The sequence below is a fragment of the Hippocampus bargibanti genome, linkage group LG10 (assembly GCF_051943395.1).
Source record: "Hippocampus bargibanti isolate YZ-2025 linkage group LG10, ASM5194339v1, whole genome shotgun sequence".
NCBI classification, from domain to species: Eukaryota; Metazoa; Chordata; class Actinopteri; order Syngnathiformes; family Syngnathidae; genus Hippocampus; species Hippocampus bargibanti.
The window spans coordinates 3,443,125-3,455,683 of record NC_142743.1 but is presented as its reverse complement, the minus strand read 5'-3'; the positions used below and the strand labels follow the sequence as shown (position 1 = coordinate 3,455,683).

General features: G+C 44.6%; 1 protein-coding gene across 1 annotated transcript in view; it reads right to left on the bottom strand.

Moving 5' to 3' along the window:
* The window catches only part of usp34 (ubiquitin specific peptidase 34), a 65,151-nt gene that overhangs the window by 48,618 nt on the left and 3,974 nt on the right, over nt 1-12,559 (bottom strand). Inside the window, 12 exon segments of the mRNA XM_089007138.1 lie at nt 1,894-2,009; nt 2,081-2,204; nt 3,535-3,660; nt 4,549-4,641; nt 4,701-4,782; nt 4,867-4,928; nt 5,007-5,199; nt 6,476-6,543; nt 6,625-6,774; nt 7,769-7,819; nt 9,378-9,858; nt 9,992-10,082. Coding sequence (XP_088863264.1) covers nt 1,894-2,009; nt 2,081-2,204; nt 3,535-3,660; nt 4,549-4,641; nt 4,701-4,782; nt 4,867-4,928; nt 5,007-5,199; nt 6,476-6,543; nt 6,625-6,774; nt 7,769-7,819; nt 9,378-9,858; nt 9,992-10,082 — 1,637 coding nt within the window.

Genomic DNA, 12,559 nt, shown 5'->3' with positions numbered 1-12,559 from the left:
TACTTGTTTTTTCCCCTTTTCTTTTTTTTTGTCAGTCAGCTGCCATTTCCTGTTTGGAGAACGGGCTCATTCACGACCGACACATCACTCATTGTGGCAGTATCCCGAAAAATAGTTTGTATGCCAAGGTAAAATTTTCATAAATGTAATGTTCGTAAACCAAAAAGTTCGTAAGCCAAGAGGTTCGTAAACCGAGGTCCCACTGTATTATTAGTAGTAGTGTTTCGATGAGAAGGTTTCTTCAGCCGTCATCTGTACAAAAGTGAAGGTTTCGGACGTTTCGCCTCCTATCCAAGAGACTTCGTCAGCGAACTAAAGTCTGACTGGTCGTATCGGCCCCATTTATATATCCCTAATGTCCAGACCTAGTGGCGCCGGACACAGCTATGATAGGTCCCTACTCTCAGGTTGGGGGGGGGGGGGGCGCGGGACCCCCCCTGTGGCACCACTGATTGTTCCTACATTCCTGACTAACGATTGGCCTATTACCCCCACTCCCCCCGGTATCACCTCATCAGCATAACGACCCTCATCAGCATTGCGAAAGTTGCCTAACCTGTTTTGCCTGAGCAGGCTATTGTATGAACGATCCAAATTGAACCTCACACCACCCGACCGGTTTAATGAAGGATTTTGTTGTTTTATAAGAATCGCCTCTTTTACCCCCCTTTCAAACCATCTATGTTCTTTCGCTAAGATTTTAACCTCATTGTCGTCAAATGAGTGGTTAGTAGCTTTTAGGTGCAAATGTACTGCCGATTGAGGCCCACTAGTATTATCCCTGCGATGTTGATAAAGTCTTTTTTTGAGAATTTGTTGAGTCTCCCCAATGTACTGCTCTTTACAATTTTCATTCTTACAATGTATGGAATAAACTACATTACTTTGTTTTTCATTTGGTAGCCTATCTTTTGGATGCACTAATTTTTGCCTTAACGTGTTTATCGGTTTGAAATAAGTAGGAATTTTATGTTGCCAAAGGACTCTTTGTAATTTTTCAGAAACTCCTGCAATGTACGGTACTGCTACTCCTCTCCTTTTAGAATCTTGAGAATTATTGGTTTCGTTCGCTATTCTTTCTTTCTGACATTTGTTGAATGACCACTGAGGGTACCCACAGTTAGTGAGTGCTCTCCTGATATGTTTTGACTCCTTTTCTCTACCTTCAGTGCTAGTTGGTATTAGTTTAGCCCTATGCTGGAGGGTTCTGATAACTCCTAGTTTATGTTGTAAAGGGTGGTTAGAGTCAAAAAGTAGTAGTAGTAGTAGTAGTGTTATTAATTTTAGTGTTAGTAGTAGTATTATTATTATTATTATTATTATTATTATTATTATTATATATATATATATATATATATAGTATTAATACTAATATTAGTATTAGTGTGAGTAGTAGTAGTATTGGATTGGATATGCCTTTATTTAGTATTATTAGTAATGTTATTATTATTATTTTATTAATTATTATTATTCCTCAAGCGGTCTGGAAAATGGATGGATATTAGTAGTACTATTGTTAGTATTAGTATCTATTAGCTAGCTAGCTTTCTATCTTTTTGAGTTACTTCCGGGTTGAATGTGTGGCTGCCGCTGCTTACCCACAGAAAAATCTTGAGAGTTTTGAAAAGCGCTTAGAAATGAAATCTATTATTATTATTACTACAAATGTCGGAAGCAAAATTTGAAATTGTCCCACGTCAACCACCATAACGGTCATCATGCTGGACTTCAACTTTGAAAACTTTGACAAAAGATGTTGAGGGAATGAAACATGCCAATGGCCCCCAGCCAATTCATAACAGCCCTCCCAGCCACATGTTTCTCTTCCCGAATAAATTGGAGAAGAAGAATTGTAGTCCGAACTTTGAACTTTGGTTGCTATTGGCGACAAACCTCAGTGTCGGAAAGCCTCCGCTGGCCGCGCTTGCTGGCCGCCATCATCTGCTCCTCCATTTCGCTGCCGGCGCTGCGCTGCGTGTCACTGCTGTCGGGACTGGCGGCCTGAGAGCCTGGCCGCCGAAGCAAAAGGTCAAAAGTCACCCCACCACGGCGGCGGCTTTTCCGTTGCGGCGGCACTGACCCTTCTTGGTGCTCGCGTTGGCGTTGAGCAGCGACGCGAAGGAGCTTTGCTTGGACAGCTGGGCTTTGGCGGCTAGGGCGTTGTTCCACAGCGCCTTGATCAGCATGGAAGCCAGGTACAGCGTCTGCAAAGATGCGTTTGAATGGCGGGGAGCCAGCAAAAGTCAAGATACGAGCATCCTGAATAAGAATAATAAGAATAATAATCCATATCATTTCTAAGTGCCTTTCAAAACTCTCAAGGTCACTTTACAGTCACGGGATAACTTTTTCTGCGGGTAGCAGCGGCAGCCACATGCGCCAGCGTTCATTCAACCCGGAAGTAACTGAAAAAGATAGAAAGCTAGCTAGCTAGCGAATAGATAGCTAATAGCTAGCGAACAGATAGCCATTAGCTAGCGAACAGATAGTTATTAGCTAGCGAACAGATAGCTAATACCTAGCAATAGATAACTAATACCTAGATAGCTATATAGCAAATAAATACAGTAGCTAGCTAAATAGCTAGATAGCCAGCTAGATCACAAGATAGCCAGCTAATACATTTTCAAGACGTCTTGAATGAGGTCAACTGAAGACACATAGCTGATGAATTGCCTTTATAACTCAAATAGAAAGCCAGATAGCTAGCTAGCGAATAAATCGCTATTAGCTAGTGAATAGATAGCTAAGAGCTAGGGAATCGATAGCTAAGAGCTAGGGAATCGATAGCTAATACCTAGCGAATAGATAGCTAATACCTAGCGAATAGATTACTAATACCTAGCTAGCTATATAGCTAATAAATACAGGAGCTAGCTAAATAGCTAGATAGCCAGCTAGATAACAAGATAGCCAGCTAATAGATTTTCAAGACTTTTTGAATGAGGTCAACTGAAGATGCATAGCTGATGGATTGCCTACATCTGCTCAATTAATAATAATAATAATAATAATACAGTAAAGTCTTGTTATATTGATATCGGATATATCGATAGTCCCGGTTATATCGATACTATTTCTATGCACGCACGGAGAAAATTACATGCAAACAGGGTCGGATATATCGATAGTCCCGGTTATATCGATATTTTTTCAGACTCCCTTGAATATCGATATAACGAGACTTTACTGTAATAATAATAATAATAATAATAATAATCCATTTAATTTCTAAGCACCTTTCAAACTCTCAAGGTCACTTTCCAGTGACTCCAGTCACAGGATCAGTATTTCTGCGGGTGAGCAGCGACAGGCATACGCGCCAGCGTTCACTCAACCCGGAAGTAACTCAAATAGATAGAAAGCTAACTAGCTAGCTAACAGATACCTAATAGATAGCCAGCTAGACAGTTAGCTAACTAGCTATGTACACTTGATAATGACATGTAAAAATGAACATGCAGTAAGGCCGACATCCCGCATCCTTCCGCATTGGCAACTCGTCACCCGTCGCTCAAGAGACGCCGACGCTACCTGTTCGGTGTGCGCGCTGGGGTGCAGAGCCGAGACCAAGTCCAGGACGTGGCGGAGGGGGACCGGGTCCAGGTTCTTGATGAGGGAAGGGAAAAGGTCGTGGATGTAGCGGCTGCAGTGCTTCAGCTACGGCGGCGAGAGAGAACTGGGTGAGAACTTGACCGTCAAGGCGACTTGTCAATCACGATTCGGCTCGGGGACGCCACAAAATCCTATTTCGACCGGCAGTTAGGAGAAGAAGCTACCGAAGAAGCTAGTGAAGAAACTAGTGAAGAAGCTCCCGAAAAAGCTACCGAAAAAGTTACAAAAAAATCTACAGAAGCAGCTACTTAAACTACTGAAGAATCTACCCGAGAAGATACCAAACAGGCTACCGAAAAAGCTACTCAAGAAGCTACTCAAGAGGCTACTGAAGAAGCTACCAAAGAAGCTACCGAAGAAGCTACCGAAGAAGGTACCAAATAAGCTACCAAAGAAGCTACCCAAGAAGCTACCCAAGAAGCTACCCAAGAAGCTACTTAAGCTACTGAAGAAGCTACCAAAAAGGCTACCGAAGAAGCTGCTGAAGAAGCTACCGAAGAAGCTACCAAAAAAGCCAATGAAGAAGCTGCCGAATAAACTACAGAAGAAGTTGCTGAAAAGGTTGCTGAAGAAGCGGCTGAAGACGCTAATAAAGAAGCTAATAAAGAAGCTAATACAGAAGCTAATAAAGAAGCTAATAAAGAAGCTGCTGAAGACGCTACAGAAGAATGCGACAGGAAATGCTACCACATTTCGACACTGCTGTCATTCAATCAATGTTGTGTACTTGCATAATGCTTTGGTTCGGGGTTCAACCGGCCCCCAAAAAAATGGGCACCGCCCAAGCCACTGTGGTGGATTTGCACACTGCAAGAATCAAGGGTCCAACCCTCTTGGACCCAGGGCACCCGGCCCACCACCTTTTCCAGCTACTCCCCTTACTCCAGATATTTCAACAGCTTCTTCCCTCCTCGTCGCCATGAAGGATCTTACTTGAGCTGCGGCCCAGATGCAGTCCACGTGTTGCGTGCTGAGTCGGCCCTCCGCCGCCAGGAAGTTAAGGATCACCTGGCATTGTTTAATGATCTGAAAAAAAAACGTTAGCGCTTGTGCCTCTTGGGCTAGAATGTCAACAAAGTTCTCACCTCAATATGCAAATTAGGTCCAAAAAGGTGCTCAATCACATTGTTGTGGATCAGCCAGTCGGCCAGGTCCTTGGCGATGGACCTGAACGTACGCATGCAGGCACACGCTAGCACGCCATCACTCGCTACAAATATGGACGGCAAACCACAAAACGCGCTGCCTTACGTTTCAGTGTCAGACACTAGAGACTCGTTGTTACACACGTCGTTAAAAGTGTGCAGCTGGTTCTGATGGAGGGGGAGGGGGGCAATTAGTGTGCAAGTCGCCCAGAAATGTGGGCGGGTGGTTTTTTTGCGGGTACTGACGGTGATCTGGCTGAGTCCGGCCAGCCGCATGGTGAGCGTGGGCGACATGAAGTACTTGAAGGCCAGGTCCAGGCTCTCCTTGTCGAAGCAGAGCGAGCTGTCCAGGGGTTCCTTGACCGTGCTCCACATCAGGTCGGCCATGTTGCGCGCCGCGCTCTGACGCAGGTCCTGGTCCGACAGCTGGCACAGGTAGCTGAAAAGGCGAGCGTCAGCCACGCGCGGTATCCGGCCAAAGGTCTACATGAGGGTGCAAAAAAAATCCTACAGGACCCTCCGCACCCTGCCCACCACCTTTTCCAGCGACCCCCCTCAGACAGGCGCTACCAAATCCAGCAGACATTTCAACAGCTTCTTCGCCCGTCGCCATTAACTCTAAACAGTAACCCCAAATAGAACTGTATAGTGCCTTCATTTTTCTTATGATGATACTAGTGCAGCGTGTTCTACCGGAGACAAATTCCTTGTGTGTTTTACATACTTGCCAATAAAGATTATTTTGATTCTGTTTTTAAAAAAATTGTTTTCTAGACATGGAACAGATTTTTTTTTTACATTGATCATAATGGAAGGTGTTGTTTCGGTTTTCGAACTACAGTGATTCCTTGGCTTACGAACTTAATTGGTTCCCAGACAGTGTATCAGGTGAAAAGTGTGTATCCCAAAAAATAATTTCCCATAGGAAACCATTAAAATGACAATAATCGGTTCCCAGGTCCCCATGAAACAATTTTCTACTTGCTAATTTTCTAAGCCTTAAAACGAGACAAAATATACCTTATTTTATGTATAATAAATGTGCTATGGTATTATAATTAAAGAAATAAATTGTACGGTATAATAAAGTGGTTTTATTGACCTTTGTGATGTTCAATGGCTTGATGGAATGGAGTGGCCGGTTTCATCAGCATTAAACACTTGACGAGGAACATAACTTTTCACCATCTTGAGGAATGATCCCTTGTAGGTGCTTTCTCTGTGATAATTTTATCTAGTTCCTCATCAATTGCGTTCTGTTTAGCTGGGTTGATAGCTTTTTGCATCAAATGTACAGATGGCTTGTGTGGGTTGTTTGTGGAGCCTGATTGATGGGATATTTTAACCTTGCAGTCTACACTCTGCCTTTGAACTATCAAAGTTGAAACTCTCTCACTGTCGTCTACCTGTCTCTTTAATGTTTAAACCACCTCCCCTCACTGCTGCGTTCTTGACCAATCACGTGGCTTTAAGCTGCGTTCTTGACCAATCACGTGGCTTTAACCGAAGACTGGGGGCGGGGAATAGAGCGTGTTCTACCGAAAACATTCCTTGTGTGTTTTACATACTTGGTTCTAAATATTTTGATTCAGAATTGTTTTCAATTGGATAAAGACTTGGGACTTGGAACAGATTAATAGTTTTTACATTGATCATAATGGATGGTGTTGTTTCAGTTTTCCAACAGACGGAACGGATTGTGGTTAACATCTCACCGGATGACGTAAGAGCGGAAGGGGATGATGTGCTGCATGACGGCCGGAATGTGAAGCCAGATTCGGATCTGAGAGAAAAGAACGAAAGGTTGGGTCTAGAGGGACGGGGGGGGGGGACGGGATCTGAGGATACGCCGTCCTGCGCTCACGTTGGACACGATGGTGATGAAGGCGTGCGCGATGGGGAAGGGCAGGTTGTCTGCTGTGGCCGCTTGGAAACATTCCTTCATCAGAGACAACCCGTGCTTGCCGCAGAACAGGCAAACATAACGCAGGAGGTGCAAAGGAACCTCCACGTCCTGGGAACAAGACCGGCAAAGACCACCTTGAGCAAATCCACCTTGGTTTTACTTGGTTTTGTTGACACCCCCTTGACTCTTGGTCCGAATTGGTCGCACTCTGCATTTGTACTTTTGGCGACTCCGAGTCTACCCCCTCCCCCCACCATGTGCCATTCTGCAGGGCTCAATTTCGGGGCCCATGTTTTTCTCACGATACCTGCTCCCATTGGGAGCATTGTTACAGCTTTAGCTGTCGTTAAAGCGCTATAGAATACAGGTATTTGCAGTTCATTTTAATCCACAGGTGTCAAAGTCAAGGGGCGGGGGCCAGATATGGCCTGCCGCATCACAGTCTGCGTCTGGACGGTCAGCGCAGAGCGCCGAAGATAATGTAGATCTGCCGCGGCTTGGAATTGGAGCGGATTTACGTGGGAAAGCAGACGTGAGACATGATCTTTGCGTCAATAGAAGCTTCGTACTTAGCTATTTATGAGCAGTCTATTAGCTAGCTAGCTTTCTATCTGAGTTACTTCCGGGTTGATTGAAGGTATAGCTAACTATCTGTTAGCTATCTATTAGCTAGCTAGCTTTCTATCCCAGTTACTTAGTTATCGAATTAGCTGTCTGATAGCTAGCTAGCTTTCTATCAGAGTTACTTCCGGGTTGAGTGAAGGCCAAGCTAGCTATATGTTAGCTATCTATTAGCCAGCTAGCTTTCTAGCAGCCTTACTTACGGATTGAGTGAACGCTGGCGCGTGTGGCTGCCGCTGCTCACCCACAGAAAAACTTATCCTGTGACTGTAAAGTGACCTTGAGTTTTGAAAGGCGCTTATGAATTACATTTATTATTATTCTCATCATTATCATTCTCATTATTAATGTGGCCTGCCAAAGCGAAATGAAATTTGTGAAATTCCATAAAGCAAAATTTCAAATGGTCAACCACAATAACAGGCATTGATTCTCTTTTTGGTTTGTATTTGACCCGACGTGAAGATGGCGGTTGTCTTACATTCATGTCGCAGAAGGAGCCCAAGATGCTGCTCTCGTGAGCAGAGATGTCCTGAAAAACAACGGTGGTCCCATTAGGACCCCGCCAGACAGAAATACATTGTGGCGACGGTTGAACCCGAAACATCGAGGTACAGTGATACCTCAACTCACAAACTATAATCAGCATATAATCTTGGCTGACGAACTAGTTTTCGGCGGACGAACCGAACCACACGGCACCACGGTGCGTGGCGGACTAGTTTTGGGTGGATTAACACCAAACCACACCGTCGAACAGACTAGTTTTCTACACCCACTTTCTTTGAGTGCAGAATTGGTTCGTTATCGAGTGGAGAACTTTTGTTATTATGGGAGTGAAAAAGACCCCACCACAGGCTAATGTTAGGCCAAAGAGGACACAAAAGAAAATGATGGTCGAGCAGAAGGAGATCATAGAAAAACACCAACGAGGGGTGCGTTTGTGTGATTCAGCGTCCCAGTACCAGTACGCTTACAAGGAAGCTTTTAAGGATGCGTATTATACAGTACAATTAATTTCTTTAATTACAATACAATAGCACATTTATTATACATAAAATACGGTATATTATGTGTAATTTTAAGGCTTATTTCGTAGAAAATTATGTTTTATAGGGACCTAGGAACTGATTATTCTAATTTTAATGGTTTCTTATGGGAAATAAATGTTTGGAAGACAAACTTTTCACCTTACACACACTATCTGGGAACCAATTAAGTTCGTGAGCTGAGGTATCACTGTATTTTGTGTGGTCTTAAAGGACAACCAACGTCTCCGGACAAGTTGTGTCCATAATTTGTAAAATGACTTCAAATGACTTCTACTGAGCGTATTTTACAAAGATTCCACCGCAAACAGCTATATTTTATGTTTTAAGACTCGCACTGAATATTCCGGAAGTTTTGTTTTGGAGTTGGTGACGAGTCCGTACGTGACGTCACTGAAGGAACGCCCCTGACCGAAAAAAAGGACACATTGTAGCAGTCCTTCCATCACGTCAATGCATTTTGCTGTGCTTGTTTGGTCTGAAAACATCATGTTGCACCAAAAGCCGCCAGAAGAGGGTGACCAAGCTCCATAAAAGGAATTTATAAGCCTGTGGAAACGGGCTGATGAATTCCTCACAGGAGCTCGTTCGCCATTTTCTGCCACTTTTTTGGTGATCCATTTCCCCCCAATGTTGCCTCAAAATGACACGGAATAAATTATTTAATCGATTGCAAGCATGTATGCTTTCCTCTTCAGAACTATTTGAATTATATTCATAACTGGATGTGTAACAAGAAAGCATATTCTCCGAATCTGAAGCCATTGTTTTGTCGGGCCCATTGTTTTATAGGGACCTAGGAACTGATTATTCTAATTTTAATGGTTTCCTATGGGAAATAAATGTTTGGAAGACAAACTTTTCACCTTACACACACTTTCTGGGAACCAATTAAGTTCGTGAGCTGAGGTATCACTGTATTTATTTATTTTTTGCCCGTGCAAATTTTGCGCAGGTTTTTACAACGCGACATCAGAGTGCCCCCCGGACAAGTTTTGGATCTGTGTGGCGGCCAACTGTGTTTTTTGCGTGTGCGTTCACCTCAATGGTGGGGTGTGTGTTATGCTTGTAAGCCGTGTAGAGCGGGAACTGGATCTGGAAGATCTTGGCGGCGCACAGCAGCAGCTTCTCTCGCTCGTCAAGGCTCCAGGAGGCCAGGGCGCCGGCGCCGCCTTCCTCTTCCCCTTCGTCGTCGTCCTCCGCCGCCGCCGCCGCTTCCTCGGGGCTCCGGGTCTCGGCCTGTTCCGGGTTCACGTCAACCTCCGGTGACCCCACGTCCTCCTCCGCCGAGTCGCGCTCCACATTGACGGGCTCGTCTTCCCCGGGCGAGGCCGGCGAGCGGAGGGGTTTGCGCGCAGCAGGTCGGTCGCCGTCGGCCTCCTCGGGGGCGCCCCGGCGACGGAGCCGGCACAGGTGGTCCCGGAGGCCGCCGATCTGGCTCACCACCAGGTTGATGAGCGCGTACACCAGCTGGTTGAACACCTCCAGGTGCTTGTACTCCTTCAGGCAGCACAGACATTGTCTGGCGGGGGGCAGAAGGGACAAAAAAAAAAAAAAAAAAACACTAACCCGTCAGTCATTGCTATGGCAACCACATCGTAAGGCAATTAGTAGCTGTGGGATGCAGCAAACGACACTCCAGCGCGGGTGCTCACCTCTGCGTCCATGAGCTGATGTGAGCCAACACCCGCAGCGCTTGTTCCTTCTTGAGCTGGAAGCTGCCCTCGCTGCCGTCCGCGTCCGAAACTGAAGAGTCAGGGCACAACAGCAAGGAGGTCAAACACCAGAGCCCCCCTTTGGGGATCTCAGTCTCCCAGGAAATTCCTCCTGTGGTCTACATACAGCGATTCCTCAGCTGATGAACGCTTGAGCTCACAAACATTAAATTTGCAAGCATATACAGTGGGGCCTCAGTTTACGAACGCCTTGCCTTAAGAACTTTTTGGTTTACGAACGTTAAATTTATGAAAATTGAACCTTGGATTAAGCACTACTTTTCGCGATACACACCCCCCACCACGGCTGACGGAGTAATCTTCGGCGAAAGAGCACCAAAGCACACGACCGAACAGCGCCCCAGCCGGCCTGCTTATTCACACCCCCTTTCGCTGAATGCACACGTCGATCGAGAGAGTGAGAGAGACACGTCGATCGCCTGCAAGGAGTTTTTTTCCAGATACTGCTGTTATGGGTTCAGCCGAAGAAGACACAAAAGAAAATTACAGTCGAGGAGAAAAAGGAGATCATTGAGAAACACGAACGAGGTGTGCGTTTGTGGTGTCACAGGTGCGCACCGCGGCTTTCCTGTGAATCTCAGCCTGACACATTTCCCACGCTGTGTGTCACTTCCCTGAGAGTAACTTTCTACTACCATTCTACAAATAAAGAGCTCGGTACCGATATTCTAAGTCCACCATTGCTACCATCCTTCGTAACAAAGCTTTACACAAAGGCGTTATTTACGTGATGCTTTCACGTGACTAATGACACCGAACTTGTCACGAGCGAGTTGACAGCTGGGGCGGGGCCGCCGCTCCCGACCTCCGCCAGCTGCTGTCAATCGACAAACACTGAAGTACAGACACATTTATACGGGTCGCGGTCATCTCGCTAGTGCCGGATTATTGATGCTCACCTCGTATCTCGCCCGTATCCTGTCTTTTTTCAACTTTGGTGCGTGTTGATCGGGTCCAAGTTTTTCTGGATTGTGCCTATTTTTGCACCACCGCCGGTTAGTTTATTTCTTACGATTCCGCGGGTTCACCTGTTTTTGGACCAGCGCCATTTGTTACGTTAATAAACACCCTGCAATGATCTTCTGTCTCTGTCGCCTGCTTGGGGATCCAAACATCCCACTTCGTTTCGACGAGTCGGTTACTTTCTGCCTCGTTCGGACACCATTCATTCACTGTGTACCGACCATAGGGCGCGCTGCACATTTTGGAGGACATTTAAGACTGCTCGTCGTGCATGCAATGTTCGTGGGTGCATGGCCGTCGTGTAAACGTATGTGTGTTCGTGTCTGCGCATGCGTATGTGTGTGCGTCCGCGCATTGTGAGTGTGTGCGTGCGTGCACGGGCAGTAACATAATAAAAAATGGCTCCTCATCTCTGACTGGTTGTCCACCCCTGGTCTGGGGCAATAGAAGAGGTTGATTCTGTCTGAAGTCTGAACCCCATTCCATCAAGCCATCAACGACCATCACAAAGGTAAATAAAACGACTTTATTTTAAAGTACAGTTTATTTCTTTAATAACAGTCCTGATGGAATGTGACCCCTTTCAAACAGCAATTTTCTCCGACCTGCCACTCCATTCCATCAAGCCATCAACGACCATCACAAAGGTAAATAAAACGACTTTATTATACAGTGCAGTGTATTTCTTTCATAACAATACAATAGCACATTTATTATAAATGGAATAAGGTATATTGTTTGTAGTTCTAAGGCTTATTTAGTTTAAAATTATATTTTATGGAGACCTGGGAACGGATTATTCTCATTTTAATGGTCTCCTATGGGAAATTAATTTTTGGGATACACACTCTGTCTGGGAACAGATTAAGTTCCGAAACCAAGGCCCCACTGTAGACGTGGTTTGTTATTGAGTGGAGTACTTTTGCTATTATGGGAGCGAAAAAGACCCCACCACAGGCTAGTGTTACGCCGAAGAGGACACAAAAGAAAATGACGGTCGAGCAGAAGAAGATCATTGAAAAACACCTACGTGTGCCTTAACTGTCCCAGTACGCTAACAAGGAAGCTATGAAGGGTGAGTGAACGCTGGCGCATGTGGCTGCCACTGCTCACCCACAGAAAAACTGATTCTGTGACTGTAAAGAGACCTTCAGAGTTTTGAAAGGCGCTGATAAATGAAATGTATTATTATTATGATGATGATTATTATGATTCTGATTATTATGATGATTATGATTATTATTATTAGTTTTGAAAGGCACTTATTATTATTATGTACAGTTTATTTCTTTCATTACAATACAATATTATTAAGTACAGTTTATTTCTTTCATTACAATACAATAGAACATTTATTATATATAAAATAAGATATATTTAGTGTAGTTTTAAAGGACAACCGACGTCACTTTTTTTGTTTTTTAACTCAGAAAAACGTTTTATATCATCTGAAATACCCAAAACATGCAGTATGATATTTTTAGTCAAATGCAAAACACCAATAAAAATGACTTAGTGTCCAAA